The 25547-nt window shown below is 28.9% G+C and overlaps 1 protein-coding gene across 2 annotated transcripts; it reads right to left on the bottom strand.

The window, feature by feature from the left end:
• Positions 1–8435: 8435 nt before the first annotated feature.
• On the bottom strand, positions 8436–22636 carry LOC145189747 (CDK5 regulatory subunit-associated protein 3-like). 2 transcript variants are annotated; one of them, XM_090089472.1, is made up of 15 exons: positions 22029–22636; positions 21815–21922; positions 15931–16062; positions 15304–15404; positions 15158–15206; positions 14983–15071; positions 14716–14805; positions 12981–13117; positions 12307–12493; positions 10653–10776; positions 10373–10467; positions 9757–9825; positions 8986–9122; positions 8701–8872; positions 8436–8567 (listed from the first exon to the last, which is right to left on the bottom strand). In XM_090089472.1, the coding sequence occupies exons 2-15, from the start codon at positions 21864–21866 to the stop codon at positions 8496–8498; spliced, it is 1506 nt and encodes a 501-aa protein (XP_089945598.1). In that variant the 5' UTR covers positions 21867–21922; positions 22029–22636; the 3' UTR covers positions 8436–8495. The 2 variants fall into 2 exon arrangements, with proteins under 2 accessions (XP_089945598.1, XP_089945597.1); XM_090089471.1 differs by having other exon boundaries at positions 21815–21910; positions 22029–22555.
• Positions 22637–25547: the final 2911 nt, after the last annotated feature.

Below are 25547 nucleotides of genomic sequence, written 5' to 3' on the forward strand. Positions count from 1 at the left end.
GTTTTTTTTTGGGGGGGTTTTGCCAGTTTTTTTGTATTTTGACTGATATTGACTCTGTATGACGAGAATACCTCACCAAAAAAGTGAACATGTTAGGTGACTAAGAAGCTAATTGTTAAACCCAAAAAGATTGCATAAAACAAATAACACTATGTATATAAACGGTTGTGTAAATAAACCACTGTTAATAAGCGGCAATATATCACCATAACCGTCGAGAGAAACTTCGGGCCCTGGGGAGGTTTTCTTAACGGGCCCTCATTATGATCAATCATATACCCAGGAGCGCAAGAAGCGGCAATTAAAAATTTAAAATGAAAATTAAATTTTTTAAAAGTCAAAACTGTTTAAATCTTTTAAAAGTTAAAGTATGGAAAAAGTGTACAAAAAAATTGTTTAAACACTATTTCATAATAGAGCTTTGCGTGCCTTACGACTCGCAAACAAATTAATAACTTTTTCAAAATTAATTTTCATAACCGTTTCGGCTTAAATAGATACAAGTCCTAATTCATTTTAACGATTTTGGCTGATTGTTGATGCAAATAAGTTTTTTATTCTTTTCAACACACTGAAAGATCTTTCTGCTTGGGCAAATGTCAATGGAACTGTGCAAAATAGCCTTGTTGCAATTAAAATGTTTGGAAACAGCACATCCAGTTTTTTTTGTTTAATTTCATTTAATAATTCAACGAGCTGAAGTGAATTATTTTGTATATTGGCATTATAAATTGATTTAAAATGTAGTATTTCATCTCTAAGATGATCATCGATTTCATTTTCATACATTTTCTGGAACTTTTCACACTTATTTTGTATTTCTTGATCATTTAAGTCGCAAAACAACCATAATAAGCATTGAATAAAGAATCTACTTCTTTTGCTGCATTAAATCTTCTTGTCATACTTCCCATGATTCTGTTCATGAAAACATTGAAAATATTACTTCTAAATTCTTCTGTCGGCGTCCTTTTTAACTCGTGTGCTTTTTTTTCCTTTAAGTATACTTTTTTCCTGAAAATTCTGTGTTTATTTATAAAGATGTGCCCAACAATCTGCATTCATGTGCCCGACTATCTAAATTTATTTAAAATAGTATCCCACCTATCTCTTATTGTTTTCAATTATATTGTATTTGATTTATTCAACAAATATTGTATTTAATTCAACATGAAGACGTGAAAAATTGGTTATTTCTTCATCGATTGTTGCATTGCGAGCTTGTAAAATGGTACTTCTGTAATTTATAGCTGCAAGAACTTTGTGCCATACTTTTTGCCGGTACAAAGCATTAAAAAGATTCCGTATACTTTTTTATTCCGTTAAGATCTGATCGAGATTCTGACGATAAGTTAAATTCCAAAACAGTATCTATTGCTATTTTAATTTCATTAAATTTTTCAGCAAACAGTTTAACACTCTCAATTCTTACAGACCACCGTGTATTTGGCATAGTATGCAAAGAATATCCGGTATTATTTTTAAGTATTTCCCATCTTTGTGTGCTACTTCTAAATATATTGTATAACTTTTGTATGGTGCCGAAAAATCTTACAACTTTAATAGAAGATTTTGCTGCATGAACACCACATAAATTTATAAATTTAAAATATGGCATGCGCAAGGAGAAATTATTGCCTATGGATTAGTTTGCAAAATGTGAGCTTGTGCATTTTTATATGATCCACTCATATTGGAGCAGTTCTCATATCCTTGTGCGCGACAATCACTTATAGGAATATTATACCTTTCTAGCATTTCAAGAATTAGATTAGCAATATCTTTTCCAGTCTTCTTATTGCAGTCAACAAACCCAAAAAATATCTCCATAATTTCAAATTTGTTGGACTTAATAGTAACCTACCGTAAAATGAATGTACTTTGTTCTATATGCGCAGAATCGGGTGTTGCGTTTATAATAAGAGAATAATATTTCATAGTTTCACTTTCCTTTAAAATACAAGTTCTCAAATAACCAGCACAGCATGATATGAATTCATTTCGAAAGTCTGACGATAAGTAATGTGCTTGCAATCTCTGCTTCTCGTTTTGTGTCTACTTTACGTTTTTTAAATGTTCTTCTAAAAGCGGATCGTAATGACTTAAAAGTTTAAATAATCCTAGAAAATTTCCATTGTTCAAATCTCCAATCAAATGAGTAACACCCCTTAAGGCTAATCCACGTTCAGCAAGAAATAGAATTACATCTAAAAATCGTTTTAATAAATCTTTCCATTTCTGTGTTTCATTTTGTATTAGTTTTACTGCAAGGCAATCAATTCTGTTATATTTATTAATATTTTTGTCTAAATTTCGCCACTGGATATAACAAGATTTATGATTGCTAAATTTTTCATGGTCATTTCATATAATTTTTTGTACCCTCTATTAGTCTGCCAACCATATTCTGTAGTAAAAATTGATCTTTGCTCACGAAATTTATAAAATAAACGTCAAGGAAAACAAAACAGAACATTTTTAGATTTGCTCCAAACTAACCAATCACAAGGAACAAGGAACTGTTTCTTTACTTTTTTAAAGAAAGCTTAATAAATACGATAGCGGAACTGTTAACATTTTAAAAAGAAAATTAACAAAAGAAAATTTAACGGCATCGGTTGAAAATTTCGAATTTTAGTTTCACAAAAAAAAAAAAATAGAATAAAAAGAGCCATGTTAGGTTAAAAACTTTTTGTCTTTAAGGTGGTTAAAAAAGAGCCATGTTATGGTTAAAAACTTTTTGTCTTTAAGGTGGTTAAAAAACACTAAAAAATCAAAAAAAAAAGAAAATCTGTTATCTTCTTTGAAATTTATTCTAGATTCAGAAAATATATATCTTTATATAAATTCAAACTCAATATTATGAGTAATATCCTTTTTTTTAAGGTAGAGTTTTTTCAGCTTCTATAGCAACGCCCTTAGCAACGGCGATTTCCTGTCTTTTTATTCAACTATATTAAATTTACAGTACCTAGTTGCATTTCCAACTTAAAAACTTGATAGTGTGTTTGTACCTTTATATTATCTACTTAAAAGTCATAATTTGAAAGAGCAAGCAAGCAGAATTTAATCATTTCCAAAGTTAGATTTCTAAGTGGTTGTTAATGAAATTACTTTCAGACTCTAAAAAAAATATAAATAAGAAAAAGAAAAGAGAATTCCGTGGAAATCAACATGTTAATGTATCAACATTATCAAGCAAAAAAATGCTTCCCCAGTATCAACTGGATTTCAAACTTCTACTCAGCCTAATAAAACTTTAAATGAATTTAAAACTGGTAGTGATATAAATGATTTTTGTTTTATCAGGTGTCAAAAAGGGATTTACTAATAAAGAAAAGGATGTTGAAGGTGGAAAATTTTACTCTTCAGGAAAATATTAGAAAATATATTTTGTATATTTTTTAAATGTGTTTTTTTACAGTATTGTTTTTTTTGATATTGCACAAAACTTAAAATGGGTTTTCTTAAAAAGTATAAAAGTAATTAACTTTAAATTTTCAGGGAGTGCTCCTTAACAATTACTCAAGGGACTGTAGCAGAATTAAACAAAACTAATAGTATTATTTTAAGTTTGGAATAATTATCTTAAATAAAAAATGGATTTTTATTTTGCTTCCGTTGCATTTATCCGCCAATTTTTAAATAAAAATTTTTATAAAAAAATTCTGCTACAGTCCCTTTGTGTTAGAATCATAAAGATATTCTGAAGTTTTTAAGTTCATTAGATGCATATTTTAGGAATTATGCAGTTTTAAAATTGTGTTTACATTTTACTTATTTTTTGCTGACTCAGCAAAACAAAACAAAAATTAGAGTTTTTTGAGTGTATTTGTTAATAAAAATAATTACTTTTTTCATTTAAAGTTATTTTGAAAAATTTATCTTTAGAATGCAGAAGCTATTTTTTTTAACCATAGAGCCACCTTAAGATTTTTTGGAAGCGATAAATAAGATATAATAAGTGATAATAAATAAGACTTCATGAAAAAAAAATATTTGTACGTACAAGGGGCCCCGGGAAATTTCCCCGTCCACATCCCAACCCCCTATTGGTGGCCATGTATATCACATAAGTACAAGTAAATAGTTTTTTTGTAAAGCAGCATTTAAAAAAGTGACTGTTCTTCAGTTACGTCTTCCAAATCATGTATTGTAGTTTATCGTCCTCCAGCTAACTGCCTTGTGGATTCATGCCTGGACTCCGGACTCTGGACTCCGTCCAGAGAAGACCCTGTGAGCGTCGCCCTAGAGTTTGCCCTTCCTTCAGGAAGTAGACAAAGACTTGCCCTCGTCCGGGTTGGCATCCTGATGACCGTTTATAGGAGGGCAAACCCCATGTTAATCAGGTTTACTTCCCCGTCAGGTAAGTATTTTCCAATCAGGTCAATCAGATCATTAGGTTCCAATTTCCCGTCAGGTAAGTATCTTCCAAATCATATTTCGATATACGCTCACAAGCGCACAGTGGTCCAGAATTGTCACATTAGAGGCAAAAATCATATCTTCACCATTTTTGAAGCTAAAACGCTAAAATTTTCGGTGAATATTCATTATACCCTGACCCACAAAAGCAGCTATTATAATGTCCCTCATCATACCTCTGAAGGACACGCCAACGACACGAAGCCAAGGACAAATGACACAACGAACAATAAACATGTGACACATATTTCATACTTAATTTTCAATGAACTATTGACTATAAATTAATAGAACATTGAATTGATTCTATTGATTAGTAACCGGCATGTATGATAAGTTTTTGCTCGATTGGATAAATATCATACAAGTGCAGAACACCAAGAACACATAACATAAAACTTACATTTAACAGACTTATTTTAACACTTATTTTACGGAAGAACTTTTAACTTAATATTCTCTGGAGAAGATATTTCATTTTAACATAGTGGTAGATTTAGTGTATAGCATAAATAAATTCTAAAATACCACACCAAGGACACATGACATAACATGTGACATGCTTTTTGTAATTACACCTATATTTTTAGATCTATAAGTTAAATTTTATTTCCATAACATATTTGACTTCCTGGTCGATTAAACAACAAAATCTTCAAGGAGACTAGACCAAGCACACATATTTTATAATTACCTAGACATGAATATTCTGTGCATATGGTTGCACAGCAAGAACATACGACAAATTAAAAAGTGTGTGTAATGTTGGTTTTATACCAAGATTATAAATAACAATAAAGTTTCTTAAATATTTCTATATTTAAACCATTTTTACTAAACTGAGCTATTTGGAAAAATGTAATTATAAAGGTTTTGAGTTTTTAAAAAATAGCAATTAAACATGTGTCACATCCCTACTGTAAAAAAAAAGTACATATACCCCTATTTTAAGCATGCAGCTTTTTACAGATTTCTTCAAATAAAGTAAATAGGACCCATACTATCAATACATCAATTAGATATGAAGAATATAATATTTTTATGAAAATTACAAAAGAAGGTCTAAACATTCTTCTGGAAGAGCAAGCTCCTTCTTTGATTCAGAACTTCCCCTCATAGAAGTGATAAAGGGGTCTGATGAGTAGAGCAATCTTCTCATTACATCTTCATTTGTAACTTTTCGAGAATATTTTCTTGTAAAATGTTTCGAAAGTTTTTAACATCTTTATTTCTACTTTCCTGAGCTTCTTCAGATAAGAGTCCAATTGGAACCGGCTTGTCTCTTACAACCTGATGTGAATGTACAATCATCTTGTGAACTCCAGCAGGCATAGGATACCATTTAAAATGTGTTACATATGTTTTAAATGTATATTTGCAATATATTTCAAGTTTATCTGGGTCAATTGGGTGCTTACAGGACAGCACACAAAGGATAATAAAGAATCTTTTAACAAGACCTTTATCAACTCCAAGTATTTCAGCAAAAGTTTCATGGCTTCTAAATGCCCTTCTTGCTGTGTTTCCATCATTGGATGTACCAGAGCCACCACTTCTTGGCACATCAACAACAAGTCCAAGTGTATTTTTAATTTTTATCTGAATTTCTTTTTTTCTGCTTGCAAATATTTGCTTCTTTTCAGGTGTATTTGCATGAAAAAATCCAGAATCATTATATCCTGGTCTTCTTCTCTGTCCAATATGTAACAGACATTCAAAACAGCGAATCCAGAGATGGAGAGTGTGGATTCCCAGGTCTAAAGACATCTGATTAGTTTGTCTATTATAAGCAATTTCAAAGTCATTCATTTTTTTAGGCGTTAATCCGCAAACATTGCAAACTTGATAAGAATCACTTAATGGAGAAAGAAGATTCTAACTTGTGCTTGACTTGAAATAAGTCTATGGTTGTTGCTCTCAGCTCAGTTGACATAAAAAAATCATATTCTGCTTTAACAATTTGCTGATTTTCTTTAGCGAATTGCATTCGAACAGGGCGACAATATTGGGTTGAGGATGTTTTGGGGTTAGTCCAAAGAATAACATTAGTTTCCTGTATTTTAAGTTGCACAGGTACTGTACATGAAAGAAACAAAGATTCTTCAACTGGAACTGGAATTCTGTCCTCTTCATCTTCAGTTCTCTGTTTATAAACAGACTGTTCAGTTGAACCATCAAATCCAACTTTGCTTATAAGAAGAAGAGTATTGCAAGGCTCAGGTAGTTTTGATTTATCCATGACTTTCCAAATCCTGTTTGCAGTGTGATCCATTATTCCTTGAAGATTCACAGAAGCACTGTAGTCTGAGGTAACAATTCCGGAATCTGGAATGCAATCATTTTTAGCTTTCACAATATAATTGTAGGCAGGGTATAACATGCAACCTTTATCTAAGGCCCCTTGTCGAATAGTTTGATAGTCAGCCCTACTCATTCTACAGTCTAACATTAAAGCTAGAGCTTCTTCTGGTGAGTAGCTTTTAGAGCATGATATATTTCAGGATCCATCAATTTTACTTTCCATCAAATGTTTCAGAACTTGGGCGTCTTTAATTCGTCCTTCTTTGTTGAGATTAAGAATAAGGGCATGAAACAGGATTTCATTGGTAACTCCTAATTTTTTAATAATGTCTGACGATCTTCTTTTCTTAGACCTTATTGAGAGATCTTTAAATAATTTTGATGGTGCACCTCGTTGTAAATTGTTTATTATAACTTGCTGTTGAGGTTCATTTACAATAAATTCCATATGTAACCATTTCTCGTAACGATTTATAAATCTTGCTTTTTGTCTACCTATTTGATTCCATTTCTTTTTAAAGTCTTTCATAAACTTTTCAGTTAACCTAATCTGATTGTGCTTGGGATAACATTGAGAAAACAATATACTAATTTCGGTTTGTGCTTCCTTACTAATTAAACTTACATATTTATTCTCATATTTTCCTTTAAACAAGTAATCAAAAATGTCTTTGTTCTTCATATAAAAACTTGGTTTCACCACTTATTAGTTACTTGATTTTTTGTGAATGTTATTTGTTTTGATTGTTTTGTTTATCCGTTTTTTCCGCTTTTATTTTGGAATATTCCGCTATTCGTTTTCACGGTTGAAACTAGAAAAAACAATATTTCAAAACATTGGGAGTCAGAGGGGAGATGCATTTTAGTCTAAATACATCATGTTTGGACTAACCCTACAGGTACAAAAGCAAACAAAAGCAGCCAAAACTTTTTCTACATTTTTCTAAACACGCTATTTTTTCAAAAGCAAAAAATTTCAAAGTGGGCAAACCTGGGCGAAAATTTTCCTGGTCGATCAAAGTTTTATTTTTTAACAATTTATTTAAAAAAGTGTTTAACAAGCGGTAAGTTGTGTCTTTTGTAAGCTTTTTTACATTTCTAAATTATTTTATGCTGACCTTCTACATTTCCTAAGAATATTCAAAACAATTTTCATAGCTTTGATATCTGTAGGAGTCAGCATGTATAAAAGTTTGTAGACAGATTTTTGCCCGAAAAAATGTAATTTTCTTCAGTCTTTGAACTTCAAACCCTCCTTAGACAAATTTTTAAAAAAATTACGGACCTTAAAAATTGAAATATGGTCTTCACATAACATATATAATTCAATTTTAAGTTTTTATTATAAAACAATATATAATTTTTTATTTATGGCATGGTCCTGGACCACTGTGCAGTGTAGAACAATATAAGAACGATACTGAATTATCAAAAGTAATAGTAAATAAAGAAGCAAATTTTACACCTGTTATTAATTGGAGAATTATGAAGCGCTGCAAATCCTACAACACGGACGCAAAAAGTTGCATGCTGTGGCTGTATGAAAAGTACGTGATAATAAAGTATGAACATGAAAACTTACAAAATAAAAATGATAAAATGGTTTCCTAATGCAGGCGCAAAGACAAATTTCATCTTTCACAATATGATACTGTTTTATTGTTTTGTATATCATGACTGATGATTGCCGCAAGCCATGAAACATTTAATATTGTTTAAATATTTTCTCATTTAAGTTATTTTACACTGTTTGATCTATAAGAAGACAATTATATTGTATTTATTTCACCCATAATATTCACTCGTCGGTCTTTGTACCTTGAACTGATCTCTTTCTCAATCTAAAAAAAATAGACATGACTCAATCTATAAGGCACGACTCAAAATTAATCAATATAAAATCTATCACCTGTTAGATATTCATTACCAATCTGCCAAACTTATTATTGTAATATAAGTAAAATAAATAGACACCTGGCGTTGCAATTCTTTTGTCTTTCGTATGATAACTTCCAGTTTCGGTTCAGTTTCAGCTTGTAAGGTTTCAGCTTTTTGAGAGCGTTCTTCAAGAACAACTATCTGTTTCAAGAGATTCTCAGAAATAGTCAATTTCTGAATTAAAGAATCAGCGATTCTATCGACATATCTAAAACCCAAGTGAAAAGCGTTATAGATACATTCGATCAACACGCACCAACCATTTTTTAGCCGTCTTAAAGATAAAAGAGAATAACTTTAGAAGCATTCTAAGCCACAAACCTAGGAGAATTTTGTATCAAATAAAGATTTTGCATTTTCACCGACGTCATTTCTGAAAGTATCAGCGTCACGCGCGATAATTGTTGAAGCAACCAATCTTTTGTTTGCTTTTGAACAATATCGGGAGCCAACTGAAACTAAAAAAAAAAGAAATCGGAGTAGACCGAGGATGTTCGAAATGAGAATAAGAATTGAGATCGCAAATGACAAGTATACAAATAGGTACACTTATTAGTGTACCTATTTGTATACTTGTCATAACTTTATTAACGGCAATTTTCCGAATTTGGCAAATGCCAGACTTCGTAAAGAAAACAGCAGTTTCCGTTTTCTTTACGAAAGTGTACACTTATTCATACTTTGTAGTTGAACGTTATAAAAAAAGAAATTCTGCATCAACAACACGCTTGATATATTCGCTCTAAGTTGACAAAAAAGAAAAATCATCAAGTGTTTTTTTTTTCGTGAAGAAAAGAGTGCTTTAATTCATTTTCCTTAAAAACTTTGTTGTGACCTACTGACTTCTACCTTTAATTCGGAGAAATGAGCAGAAATAAAATTATTAAAACTTATGTTTTATAAACTATTTAAAGTATAGTCTTTATGTTTCAACATCATAAAAACGTATAGTAATATTTTGTTAAAACTCTCAAAGAAAAGAACGAAGCGAGGAATTCGAATCAAGCTAGAACTACCAGTATCCTTAAATGAATAAAAATGAAATCGATTATATCATTTTCATTTTATGCAACTACATTTCATAAAAGTTACCTGACTGATAGTAATCATATCTGCATCAGAGCTCATCTCAATAACACGTTGTTCCAAGAATGACTGAATCTAATAAAAACAAAATTTACATTTTTGATTAAAACAACTCTCAAAATTTTGTCTAAGAGTTAGAAAATTTAAACTGATATAAATTAATAGAAGATATTTTAAAACGAAAAAAAAAGCAAAAATAACACATAACTAAAATGCACAAATAATTATCTTAAATCTGAGTTTTCCAGCAATATTGGTTTTAAATATTTGGGGTTATGGGCAAAACAAGAATTGGAATTTATTAAACAAATTACAGTTTATAAAATAGATATTAACAATTTTAGGAAACACGTTCATACTTTTTAACTAAACTTTTAACTGTCACAAATACAAGATCTTTCTTAATTATCATGCATTAAAAAAATACCCCCTTAAGCTCTAACTTAAAACTTTTTATGTTTATTACTTTTATAATCATTAAAATTTTAGATGTAAAAAATGTTAAGGGTTAAGGTTAAACGCTTTTTAGTTTTGTGTATAAAAACTAACGTAAGGGTTATAGATAAAACATATAAGGTCAAATGAACGTTTTATTAAGTAGTCGTTTCGAAATGTAACTGACCTCAAAAAGTTCATCAATAAAAAGATTTCTAGTTGAAGTGTTCTCTAGCACACTTAAAGCTTCATTGCCACTTGCAATACCCCCAATAGGATTATCTGAAATATTAAAATAAAATCAAAATCTCTTTAATGAGACATTATGAAATGACAAACGAAATTTATATGATATAAAATGTTTAATAAAAAATAAAAAATGCGTTGCTTTACTTTTACATAACCAAAAGAAAGCAAAATAAAAAAATATTTAAAAAAATTGGATTAGATAAAAGCTTAAAACGAACCTTGCCCGTCTTCCTCTATAGTTATGGCAGCAACAGAACTTGCAAGATCATCACTAGTTCCCCAGTCAATATCATCACAACCAACTTCAAGATTCTCAATATTGCTATCACAACCCCAATCAATCTGTAAAAAATGATATTAAAAATTGCTAGTTTAACAGAACTTAAATAAATTGATTAACATAATAAGATTTAGGCAGTATGCCATTCACACTAAACTTAGCACTATTACTTTCAATATTTTGAATAGATATCATTGAATTTGATATTTTTCTAATTATCTGTAATACATATCCAAATAAAAGATAGATTTAGCACCAAAAATAAAGTTACACCTTTACAAGGCATTACATCCAAGAACATTATAGTAATGTCAGAAATAAAAGGACTACCAACAACATAAGTCAATTCAAGAAGTTTGTTCATATTGCAGCAGTGGAATAAAATGCCCATTGACTAAGAAATGTACCAGAAAAAATCTGTGTCATGTGGTGTTTATGGTAACCGTGCACTACTTTAAATAGCTACTTGTATTAAAGTGTGATTGTATTAGTGTTATTCAAAATTTAAACAACTCTGTTATTAAGACAATTAGTTTTTATTGAAAACGTCATCAAATCAAGATGAGAAGCAAGAAAAAATTTTGAAATATCTCGCTGAAAATCGTGGTGAATCAAACAAAAATAATTTCTAAAGAGTTGTAGATTGCTTTGAAAACAGTGTAGAGCATTTTGAAATTATTTAAGGACACTGGTACAATTAAAAGGAAATTCTGAAGTAGAAGCTAAAAAAGTTTGTTTGACAATATCTTGTCAAAAAATTGAAAGATGCCTTAGGCAGTAATCCGGAGATTTCTGTTTGAACTTTAATGAATAAAAGACAAGTGCTTCCATTATATAAAGAGTGAAGAGAATTTGTGGCTGTAAATCTTATAAAAAACTTTTAGTTTGGCAAGCAATTTGTGAATGTGGTGAAAGAACTCTTGTTTTGTGACTACAAGAACAATTAACAACAAAATGTTCATCAAAGAATGCCTCAAGAAGCGTCTTTTGCCGTTTTTAAGATCTCATACGGGTAGTCTGTTATTTTGGCCCGATTTAGAATCGTGTTACCACTCTGGGACAACTTTAAACTGGTGTAGAGAACATAAAGTATATTTTATTAAAAAACACTGCAATCCACCAAGTTGTCCCAAATTAAAAGATTTTGGGCTACTGACAAAGGAAAACTGAAGTTCAATATTAAAAGAAGCTAAAAACAAACATTCAAGACTTCAAAAATAAATAGATTAGAGCTACCAAGTCCAGTCGAAGAATATGCAAAAGCTGATGCTGAGTTTAAAATGCAAAGTGCATGAGCTCTCACATTCACAACTTCACAAACTTACTTAAGTGAAATTCAAGAATATTAACATGTACTTTCAAAATATGTATAAAATTCAATATCAAAATACAATAGTTGCAAAAATATCCACGCAGATTTTTTCTGGTCCATGTCTTATTTCAAGAAAACCTTGTAAGGGGATTAGGACCACAATGCCAATTGGTCTCATTGAGTAATATATTTGAAAATCATGTGAGAAATCTAAGAAATAAGTTAATTTTTCAAATCAATTTTTTTCAAATAGAAAATGAAAAAGAAAAAGTTACTTTACTTCCTCTTGATTTTCAGTGGTAATGGAACCCTCACTCAACTTCATCATTTCATCCATATCCACAGATTTTAAAGAATCTACAACTTTTGATGGTACTTCACCTGTTTTCCATTGGTAAACAGTTGCATTACCATTGACCATTAAAAAGTGAAGCATAGAGCATATATCTTCAACAACAACTAATTCACTAAAAGTCAAGATTTTTTATAAGCATTTTGAGCTTTATGAATTGATAACTAGGATTTTATCATTTTATTTTGACATATAAATAAATCCATAAACATTTCCTTTCAGCAAAAACTAAGTTAAAGATTAATTTCTTAGTTGTATTGACTAATTCCATAAAAAAATACGCTCTTTCAAGTAAATTAAAGCTTATTTCCCCATAGTAATATTTATCTTTAAGATGGAAATTGTTCTTTTTCAATCATTTAGAAATTAAATGAAGCAAATATTAATACTTTATAACAAATATAAAATATATGTATCATAATATATAGAGCAAATTTTTAAGGTGATTAGAAAATAACACATGATTTGTTTCTTTAAACAGAATTTATTTTGTTGTTTTGAAAACATTATATAATTACTTATGCAAATCAATAGAAACTTATGTAAATTTTTTACCCAGAAAATTACTTTACTTATGTTAAATTAACTAATATACTTTATACCTTTGGGATACAAACTTAACAAAAGCTCTGTAAAAGTTTAAAACATCTGACAAATCTTTTAACTTGTGTGACACAGAAGCAAATATGACAGGTAGTTCATTTACTTGCTCCAAAAGTTCTTTGCGCACATTATGGCCCTAAAGAAGTAAAACTTTTATATAACCTTAAAAAGTTATAACAACCAACCATTTATCAAAAATAGATTTTCAGAAAACTAAAAAATTATATTCAAAGTACAAAAAAAGATAAAACAATAATTCACTGTGTGCTATATAAAGCATCAGCTTAAATATCTTGCCAACTTTAACTATTATATCATTAGTTGAACATTTAATAGGTTTAACTACTATATCATTAGTTGAACATTTAATATAATATATTATTGCCAACTTTAACTGTTATATCATTAGTTGAACATAAAAATAATATATTACAGTTTTATATTATTGCCAACTTTAACTGTTATATCATTAGTTGAACATAAAAATAATATATTACAGTTTTATATTATTGCCAACTTTAACTGTTATATCATTAGTTGAACATAAAAATAATATATTACAGTTTTATATTATTGCCAACTTTAACTGTTATATCATTAGTTGAACATAAAAATAATATATTACAGTTTTATATTATTGCCAACTTTAACTGTTTAATATATTATTGCCAACTTTAACTGTTATATCATTAGTTGAACATAAAAATAATATATTACAGTTTTATATTATTGCCAACTTTAACTGTTATATCATTAGTTGAACATAAAAATAATATATTACAGTTTTATATTATTGCCAACTTTAACTGTTTAATATATTATTGCCAACTTTAACTGTTATATCATTAGTTGAACATAAAAATAATATATTACAGTTTTATATTATTGCCAACTTTAACTGTTATATCATTAGTTGAACATAAAAATAATATATTACAGTTTTATATCTAGTATCTATTTTATATCTATATTATATTATATTTATGCTTTAAAAGCATAAAATATTCTCATTTTCTCCTTTTGTTTAACAAAGTTGTTAACAAGAGCAAAAAGTGTATTGGTGATTTTACATTTTTATTTCAAATATATACTAAACTATTTATTACATTGAGATAAATGATTAATACAGTCTTCTCAAATATGACTATTGAAGTACAAATGAACAACAACTTGTAGTATCAGCTGGCAAATAGAATCTTTTTTTTCAAATAACTGATCAAATTAGTTGAACATAAAAATAATATATTACAGTTTTATCAAGAAAAAAATCATATCAGATTTTTGTTTAAATTGTAGCATAAGCTTTATTTATTTAAAACAAAGCTTATGCTACAACTCAAATAAAATAAAAAAATGGCTTTATACTTTTTAGAAATCAATATTGAACTTTAAGTTTTTAGAAATTTAATTTTTTAGAAATTATTATTGAACATTTAAGCTTTTTTCAGCTTTTTAAAATTTGAAAGTTAGATAGGGACAAATGTTTTGATACCTTTGATTACTTAATGAAGAATGGTAGCTGATGTCTGCAAATATATAATATGTATATTTAATATTATTTAATAATTTAAATATTTATAATACTTTTTAAAACAAAATTTTATATTTAAGAGATCATCAAAACAGCCATTTAATAGTTAAGGACAATAACTATTCACACTGTATTAGAGTATGTTGTAAAATATACTGTGCAATTATTTTTATAATATAAATAATACTTTATAACAAATCTACCTTTATGCCTATCTGTTTACAAACTCTATAGTATTTATCCTTGAATACAGAGGAATTAGCTGCACATTCATTTACTTTTCTTAAACATTCCTAAAAAAAAAATTAAATTAAAAGTTTAATTTCAAAGTTTTAATGTTGTATTATTGCTCTAAATTTTTATCAGCATTTTTTTTATATTAATTATGATCCTTGTATAAACATCCTCTTGCAGTAAGAATCATATTCAGAATAATTAATGCAGAATCATTAAGAATAACAAAAACTAACTCTTTGTATTTGTTGACACTTGCTTATCTGGCGCTTCAGTGCTGGAATTTCAAAGTTTACATTTCGAATCAGCATGTTTGCTGATTCAGCTAAAAATTTAAGAGGAAAAAAAAATAAAAGCAACATCAGCAACAATTGCATTAAAGAAAAAAGGGATGAGATGTAAAAAAAATACCTAAATAAACATTTTCATGGCTGTAAAGTTGCACAATCTCTTGCCAATCCTAAACATGAAATAAAATGTGAAGCTCTTTGTTAAAATAAATTCTCATCTTTAGTTCTTATCAAATTCTTTTTTAGTGCAAAAAAATTAACAATTACCTTCATCCTTTTTGATGAATATTGCCCAAAGAAATTGGTACTTCCTTCTCCACATTCTTTCAGTAACTCAATAATAAGTTTGCAGTGGAAATAATTAATATCTAAAAAAATATATGTATGATATTCATTTAAGTTAAAAAGAAAAATGAAACTAGTTCATTTTTTATTTTAACTCAAATATAAATATAACGTAAGTATGTTAACAATATATTGTTCAAGTAAAATATATTTTAAATATTATCAAAACTGTAAACAACACTGAAATGTCCTAAGAAAAAGAATTTTAATGTTTTTTTATCAAAATTATCATGTAAAAAGAATAATATTATAAAATTAAAATTGAGTATTAAGATCTTTGAAAGCATAAACTATTCAAGGTTAAACTATATATGTTCTTCAAAAAAAAACTTTAAACTGATCTCAATGACAAGATAATTAATGGGTTATTGAGATTTTGCAAGAAACTTTACATAGCACTCTTGGATTGGTTAAGCTAAAATTTGCATAGCAAAAAAAATTATGCATATGATAAAATTTTATATAAAATGCTCATATTTTATACATTTCTTTTATATCTTATATATTCAAAAGTTGTTACATAAAAAAGAAAAGTAATTATTTTTTTACATGTTCCAGAAAGAAGAGATGCTATTTCTTCGTTTGGAGGCATGTCTTGCATAGCTGAATTTATTTTCTCACGAATCAATGAAGCATTTTCTTGCCATTTCAAATTACAATGTCTCCTATCAATGAGCCAATCTGAAAAATATATAAATAAATTGCCAAATCTCAGAAATTATTATCATGAAATCATTTTCTTTTCATTTTATCAAGAAATTTCATTCAATCATGAATTTATTGTAATTTTGAGATTTATTCTGTTTAAGTTTAGCATAGATATTCTCACAAAAAATGACCTTTTGGAAATAAGTGGTCTGAAAATGAAAAGGAAATGAATTCAAAAGAGATGCTTAATTAGCAAAGAAGCACACTAACTTTTGTTGCAGCAATTATTTGGTACAAAATTTATGTTGGTAAAAGACAATTCTTTAGCTTTACCTTTAATTTTGCTCATTTTTAAATTTTAAAAAAGCCATGTTTTAAATTAATCTCAGAACACCATATCTTTTAAAAAATAAATAAATAAATTCAATATTGTACTTTGAATGCACTGTGTCTAAATGTGCCTTTTCATTTAAAGTATTGTATATTTAGTCAACATGAAAGATCATAATTTCTCAATATATTACCAAATATTTTTAACAACAATTAATCCATTTCAGCTTTAACATGTTCTTTTTAGAAAAATCTTTTTTTTTTTAACCCTAATGCAAGTGTAGGAAGTTTCTTAATATTCAGAATGACTAATTTACAAGCAATTATCAACACTAAATTAAATATATGATTGTAATTAAAGCATTTAGAGTCCTAATAACACATTCAACAAGCTAGGGTGTGACTGCTTTATTGACAATAAGAGGTTTGCTGACAATATAACAAAAGATTGATTGTCATAAGTATATATGCTTCAATAACTAATGTTAATGAAAGATGTTATCTGCATATTAAAAGCAATTAACTATGGGAGTAGCATATCATCATTACAATAATAAAAAATTCCATTTATCTACAGTGACTATTACATTTCTTCAGACAACAATAACAAGGATCATTTGATTAAATAGGTCACATGATGCGTAATTACTCTATTCTATAATACGTAGGGGAAGGTGGGGTACAGTGAATCACTGGTCACAGGGAATAAGAGGTGTTTTCTCAAAGATTAAGATCTTGTTCATCATGATAATGTCATCATTTTATAAGCTCATATATCAGCCATATTTATTTATAGTTATTATCCCATAAATTTTGACTACCAAGTTTTTAGAAGTTAATTTTTGTTTTTAGCTAGCTTGAGTAAATTTGTTTACATTCTTTTTATTTGTTATGAAGATCATGGTTGAATTATTTTTAAAATTTGAAGTTTTTTATTCAGATTATTGATATTTTTGCTTCCTTTTAGCAGTTTGGCTTTTCTTTTACAAACATTTGTACCCCAAGAAATTAGACTTGAATTTAATTCACACATTTTCAACAAATCAGCTACATAGTTTCAAATTATGAGATATTGTGTTATCATTATTTTCTACTTTTTGAACAACTTTTAAATACATGAATATAATAAAAACAAATTTAGACTAGCTTTTTTAATTTCATGAAGTAAAAAAGTTTTGAATTAAGTATTATTTCATTATGGTTTTATAATATTTGATGTTTATATTATTTTGACAAAATAGCTTAACAAAATACTACCCACATAATTTCATTGTAAACAATGATGGTTGTTTATGTTTTATTTGCTTTAGTCAATATATTCAGAAATCGAAAACAGATTGACAAAAAAATTGGTAACACAAGTTCTGTAAACATGGAGGCAGTGCATGTGGTACTTAAGAAAGGGCAAGTCATTTCTGCTGTAAGCAAACATAGTAAAATTGTAGCTTCAGGTTAACGCCAGTAAGTAGAAAAAGCTAAACAATATGGTCTTGATGAAATAAATTACACACCAAACTACGAATGCAGACAGGTTTTCACTAATGAAGAAGAAATATTGTTAAAAGATTATGCTGTGAAGACTTCTTTGATACATTAGAGACTTAATTGCATTCAGTTAAAAAAATTAGCTTATGATTTTGCTGACCATAACAGGAAAATTTTTCCCCAATTATGGACAAAAAACCTGACTGTTGGAGAAGATTGGTTGTATGATTTTATGAATAGATTTAAAGATCTTTCTTTACGTAGACCAGAAGCAACCAGTTTGTCACATGCAACAAGTTTTAATAAAACAAATGTTGCAGACTTTTTTTAAAATCTGGAAAAAATTCTTAGAAAATGTAATTTTAATCCTAATGACATCTATAATGAAGATGAGACAGGTTGTTGTATAGTGCAGAAAGTAGGGAATATAAAAGTTATTGTCTGTAAAAAAGATTTAAAATTACTTCAGCAGAGAGGTTACAATGGTTGCTGAAGCAAATGAATTTAAATCCTTCTACAATCATGCTGTAAATGCTTTTATGGTGAACAATCCAGGTAACAATCCATAATAATTTTTTGACATTTAAAGCTTGGTTGGTAATGCTTTCCCTTTAGCATTTACTCCTATAAATATAATGTCAGAATTTCAATTTACAGGGATTTTTCCATTCAATCCAATTGTTTTTAGTGATGAAAACTTTTTTTAGCTTTTATGTCACTGATCGTCCATTGGAAAAATGCAATGTTGATTTCAAATTTCAAAATCAAAAAATTCCATCATATCAGGATGTTGAAATTTCAAGTTCCAACTTCAAAGAATTCATAATGCCAGAATCTTCAACCCAAAATTATCTTCTGAAGAAAAAAAAACCCCTTTTTCACAAGCACCAACAAGAAAAAACAAAGGTAGAAGAAAAAAAAGGAAAAACAATAATTATAACAGACAATCCTCTAAAAGAAGAACTTTATCAAGCAGAAAAATATAAATTCACTAAGAAAAGTAAGACTGAGCAGACTTGCAAAAAACAACTGCAGCTAAAAAACTAATGAGGCAGTTGATGCAATTTTCTTAAATTGTGACTTAACAGATAGTGAAAGGGATGGCACCAGTGGTCTCACAAATGAGACCTTGTTTCAAAACCAAAACAAATTGATTTCTAGTGGTTACATTTTAGTCAAACTTACTACTAAAAAGAATTTAGTTATTTATGTTGGTAAAATTATTAGCACAGTGACGATATGTGTGAGAATTTATTTGAAAAAACCTTTTTTTCCTTTATTCTTCCCATAGTTGATCATATTTCTGAAACGTCACTTAAAGATATTCTTGGAAAATTACCCAGACCACTACTTAATGGAGGGACTGCTTAAGTTCCTTGCCATTTTATCTTTCTTTTGGAGTTAATAGATTATGATGATGCACTCTGTAACTATGTTTACTTTTTTAAAAATGTTGTTATTTAGATGGTTGAATAAGTTTCTTTATTAATAAAATCCTTCTTTATTTTCTCAATTTTCAATGCCTATTTTTTCGATTTTATATTAATCTAGTTTCCAAAATACAGTACTGTGAATAAGTTTTAGCCCACTTATTAAAACTCATGTTTTTTTAACAGATTTTGAATAATAGCTTCCGATTATTTTTTTATATAAAATAATGTCTAACTTCAAACAATACTAAACACTATTTTAACAAACAAAAGCAATATTTTTCAAAATTTTACATAGATTTTTGTATTTAGATATCTAACATGTTTTTATTGTATGCTGATCTAAACCCAATTCATATCAGCTGGTTTGTTTTTAGTTTGCTCTTGCATTTTTGTTTATTTATTGCTGTGAAGGCTTCATATTAGATGATAGTACAGGTTACAAAGATATTTCATAGATACTGTGTTTTTTTTTTGTTTTTTTTCTTTTTTATTATTATTTTTATTGTTATTTAAGTAATAAAATGGGTAAAATTCCACTAATAGAATGTAAAAAAATTATCGTGCTTCATGAAGAAGGTTATTCTCAATGACAATTTGTCCAAAAAAACAAAATATTCAAGGACAGCCATTAGAGAAATTATTAAAAAAATTTAAAAACACGGGATCTCTTGAGGATAAAATTCGAAGTGGAAGACCTCCAAAGCTTACAAAACATGACATAAAGTATTTTAAAAATGTGTCTCTGCGAAATAGGAAAAAAAACCTCCAGTGAACTAGCCCAAGACATTCAGGCTGCAACTGGGACAAATGTTTCCTCATCTTGCAGTCGACAACATTTGCTAAAAGCTGGGTTAAGAGGGTGTGTTGCAGTTCGAAAGCCTTTACTATAAAGAAAAAAGACTTAAATATGCAAAACAGCATAATAATTGGACGCAAGGAATGTTAAACCATGTACTATACACAGATGAATCAAAATTTGAATTGTTCAGTAGCAGAAGATGACAGTATGTAAGAAGAAGGGTAGGAGAGGCTTGTCGCCCTGATTGTCTACATCCAACAATCAAGCATGGGGGAGGTTCTGTTTTAGTTTGGGGTTGTATTTCATCATCTGGAGTAGGTGATTTAATCAGAATTGATGGCAAACTGACAGGAGAACAGTATAAAGAAAATTTAAGACATCATGCAATACCATCTGGAATGAGACTAATTGGTAATAATTTCATTCCACAGCAAGACAATGATCTCAAACATTGTTCCCGAGTGGCCAAAAAGTATTTACAGGACATGTGTGAGGAGGGAGTTCTCAAAGTAATGAACTGGCCTCCTCAAAGTCCAGATTTGAACATTATTGAACATGTTTGGGATTATTTGGATAAAAAAAAGGCTGAATATAACCCCAAAAATGTTGAAGAATGTCTTTGAATATTAAAAAGAGAGTGGGACAATATTCCACAAAATTTCATTACAAATTTATATGAATCAATTCCCAGGAGATTCGCTTCTGTGATCAATGCAAAAGGTGGACATATGAAGTATTTATTGTTCTTTCTTTTTGTATCATATTTTATCAAATTATTTCTAGATATTTTTGTTTAGAATAAGTGTCTATAGACCTGATTTTTTTTTACTTCATAAGTTCTTTACATTTTTACAATAAAATCAAAAATAATTATAAACTTATGGTGGGCTAAGACTTATTCACAGTACTGTATATGCCAAAAACATAGTGAACAGTGTCTTTCCTCCCTCAGCCTCAAAATTATCAGGCTTTTTAACTATTCACTACTATTCACAGTGAATCACTTAATACAACTTACTTTAAACCTCTCTGTGAGCTGTTAGATAATAAATATTTGGGTTTTAGTGATTTCTTATCATGAAGAACATATATCTCAATCCATTCACCTATAAAAAGATAAAATATAGATTTTAACTTTTACTCAATTTAAAAGATAAAAAATCCGATCCACTGTGCCCCAACTTTAACTATACCTTGCATGGTTTTTAGATCACTTAAAAGAGTTTTTGTAAATTTGTAATAAAAAGTAACTTATATTATTATTTCAGATTGCAGCACCTGTCCATGAGATCTGCACAAACATTAGGATCTACTTCACATCATATGAGGTGTAATAATGTACAAAAGGTCCTAAGTATACTTGTTCAACTACAACAATATATCTTTTTAACTCTATAAACTTTTTGACTCGTCAAAAACTTACTCTTTGACTCTTTAAAAAACTACAAGTTATACTATGCTTTCAATTTTAAAACATTTAAGAAATACTCACCTAAAAAGACTGCTTTCTTCTTAGTTTTTTTTGCAATGAGGGTAGCCAAAATTATATCATGGATTTTAAATCTAACTTTATAATATTATTAATTTTTGCTGGTACACCCTAACATACACAGTTGTTTCTCCTTATCAAAATTGAAGTATTCTATAAACATATGATATGTATTTAAGTTGAAAAAAAAAATTCTTTAGCTAAACCTGAAAACTAACGAATTAGTAGTTGAAAACAAACAAAACTTACCAAGAAGTTTATTATAATAAATGTCAATAGGAATATCTTCTTCAGATGGCATATTGACACCTTTTTCTTTTACTTAGTCTTCTAGATGAGGAAAATCTAAAGAAAAAACTTTGAAAGAGACAATTCGATTTTATAAAACTTTGACTAGCATGAACAACTAAAAAAAGTAATTGATCAAATAAAAATTTCTCTTTAGTTAGTAGATAACACTTACTAGAAGATACTTGCTCACTAAAAGTAGACAAGTTTTGGATATTTATTCAAGCCAATATTCTTCGATACTTGCGTCTTCTATTTACATTCAACACTGTTTTGTTTTGTTTTTTACTTTCAAATGTTTAAACTTTTCTGACTAATAAAACGTTTTTTTTTTTTGTTTTTTTTTTAGTATTTGATTTTATGATTGAACACCGTTTTTGAATAAGTTTTTTCGTGGCTATCGAATAGGAAAAAATATACTTGTTAAGTTTATATAAATAATTATAACTTTTTTAGATAGAGGTGTACGAGGTTTTCTAATTCCAGTCTTTAACTCTATTGATGTGAAAAAATTTTTAAATTTAAATGTATGCCATTTTAAATTAAAACGTGTTATTAACTGTATATAAACAAATTCCGCGCATTATTCGCTTTAAGTTTCTCGATATACCAAAATAAATCAAAAAATTTTTTTGGCATATAGTAAAAAATATTTGGAAAAACTAATTTAAAAAGCTAATTTTCGCCATATTTAAATGTTATTTTTTGCGCAATCTGATCTTCGTTTTATAAATTGTTGATTCTGCAACTCTCATGTTGTTATAATATCAATCCACTCTTTCTTTTTCAGAAAGGAACTGTTTAATGGTTTTTAATAGCACTTCCGATAGAAGTTCCGATACTCAATATTCCGATAGTAACGGGTTAAGAAAAAAATACCGACATTGAATATATGTAACGGACTGACTTCGATTATCGGACTGACTTTTCTATTTCCACCTTTCTTATTTTTATATAAATAAAACTTTTGTGAACAAATCCAGATTTAAATTTTGTGACGACGATACTTGAGGCTTATGGATTTGTTCCGCAGCAAACTCGACTGGGATTAGCATGCTTTTTTGTTTGTTTTTTTTTGCTGGGGTACTATATTCTCTCTGTGCCACCATTTTGTTTGTGCTCAATTTTCATCATGTTTCCTTTAAGTAATCAGGCATTTATCTTAAAAGATGTCTGTGCAAGTGGGTATAGCGAGGTAGAGCAGTATTCTGTAAGTAAATGTAAATCATAATAACTATAGTCTGTTTTTAACAAGATAAAAATTTGTTGTTTTTTTTTTTGTTTTTTTTTTGCTAATTTATCTAATAATGTAATATTTACCGTACGTTGTTTATTTGAAGAAACTTTGATACTTAAATGTTTTATTAATGAATTTATTTTATTGTTTTATTAAATCTAAAAGTCTATAAACGATTACAGATAAATACCATCATACCAAGCCGAAATGGACAAACATTTTGCATCTGCGTCAAGCCGGTCTCCTAATGCCATAAGCTACAGCTATACTTCAAGCAAGCTTGACTAAGAGGAGGGGATAATGCTTGGCAGCTAAGAAGATGGATAGCTTTTTCCATGACAGTAATTTAAGGCCTGAAATTCCCAGCCAGAGAGACAATTGAATTTTCACACGCAACGAAGTCAGCCTGTCTACCATGCCACCATCTATCTTTGAGAACATCAGATCTTACTTCGCCCTAACCGAATAAGATGTCCATAACTTGGTTGGTCAAGTTGGGCGGCAATGTATTCAAGCTACTGTACTCAATGTAAATCTTAAGCCGTTCCTTCAAATTTCAAAAACCTAGCGAAAAGTTTGATTTTTTTCTAAATGGTTAAAAAAAACTATAAAATACTTTTGATTTTTTTTTTTTGTGATTTATCGGACTATCGAGGAAGAATTATGGTTTAAACTATTGGACTGTCGGAATATCGATTACTTGACTGACGAATCTGGAAAACTATTGGACTATCGGATGTATAATTAAGAACTCAAAATATCTGACTATCGGAAATGAAGTTTAAAAAAAAACTATTAGTTGCCCACTTTGGCTTTTAAAATGAATTACTAATGCTTGCCTGAAATGGTTGTCGTCTACAAGAAAGGGCACAAACAGCAGTTAGGGTTATGGTAATGTGGTGTTCTAGGGCGCCCTTAGTGTTTTTCATAGCTGTTTTTCTACGCTAAAGTTGAGGTGAATCATGATGCAATTTCTCTAAATAAATCATATTCAATGCCTAGCATGATGAGAGAGAGCATGATGAGACCATCATCACGCATGCCAGATTTTAATTCAATTTTTATACATCGCAATTTCGAAAATATAAAATTAAGAATTGATACATACATACATACATACATACATACATACATACATACATACATACATACATACATACATACATACATACATACATACATACATACATACATACATACATACATACATACATACATACATACATACATACATACATACATACATACATACATACATACATACATACATACATACATACATACATACACACATACATATACGTGTATACATATGTGTATACATATACACATATACGTGTGTGTGTGTGTGTGTGTGTGTGTGTGTGTGTGTGTGTGTGTGTGTGTGTGTGTGTGTGTGTGTGTGTGTGTGTGTGTGTGTGTACACACACATAATCATATCAAAATTATGTGTGTGTGTTTACACACACACTCACACATAATCATATCATATCACAAAATATACTCATATATTTTGTCATATGATATGATTATGCGTGTGAATATACGCGAATCTAAGAGATGGTCATTGTGGCAATGGCCATATATATAATTTTTTCGGCAGCCACGTTAGTTTTGGGTTTTTTCGCTTTAGGAATATCCCTAAAAATTTAGATTTGTGTGCCGTAATTTACGGATTTTGGCTATAGAGATTCCCGCTGTGGCCACAACGGTTCTTATTATACGTACCGACGTTTTATTCAATCAAAAAATGCTGTGAAAAAATATTAAAATATCGACCTTTTGTTGAAATTTCAATTGTGAAAATAAAATTTGGCCACACAGTTACAAACTCCTGGATCTGCGCCTTAAAATTATTCAATTTTCGAAGAAACCTAATTTTATTGCTGATCTTTTGTTATTCGGACAGTATTAGAAAAAAGAGATTGGTTCCGCAACCGAAAGTACCCGAGTATTCGGTGAAAAATTGGGTAACCGGTTACATAAGGCTATAACCGATTCCAGTTTTATGGAACCGTTACTACTTTATCCGGTTGAAACTGAGTAAAACTGATAGTTTTTTGAATCGTTCCACTGGTACACATGTTCTAGCTTAGTTCTCAATAGACTATGAATATAAAATGTATTATAATTTACTAATAAAGAAGTTTATAATAAAATAAAAAATTGGGTCTTCTTAAGAAACCAGGTCAAGATTGAATCCTACAAAGAATGAAAATTTCGAGTTGATTCCATAAAATACAATAAATCGATGTAAAACTACATATAAAACTTAAAAACCATTAAATTTTTTCAAAAATTATATTCGCCTTAAAGGAATTACTAAAATTATTAGTTATCTTTCATGTGTTACCAAATTTAATTAACTTAGCCTAGAAATTGTCTATAATTGTTAAAATAAAACACAGAGCTTTCTAATTTTCAATCGGGTGAGATTGTTTCGGCTATTGTCCCATT

The sequence above is a fragment of the Hydra viridissima genome, unplaced genomic scaffold (genome assembly GCF_058129835.1).
Source record: "Hydra viridissima isolate aposymbiotic clone 2 unplaced genomic scaffold, HvirCarnegie_v1 scaffold_6, whole genome shotgun sequence".
Lineage (NCBI taxonomy): Eukaryota > Metazoa > Cnidaria > Hydrozoa > Anthoathecata > Hydridae > Hydra > Hydra viridissima.

Coding starts and splice junctions, on each gene's coding strand:
- LOC145189747 (XM_090089472.1), bottom strand. CDS start 21,866: ATGCCATCTGAAGAAGATATTCCTATTGACATTTATTATAATAAACTT. Junction 10,468..10,652: donor TATAGAGGAAGACGGGCAAG/GTTCGTTTTAAG, acceptor TTAATATTTCAG/ATAATCCTATTGGGGGTATT. Junction 8,873..8,985: donor TTGATACAAAATTCTCCTAG/GTTTGTGGCTTA, acceptor CTTGGGTTTTAG/ATATGTCGATAGAATCGCTG.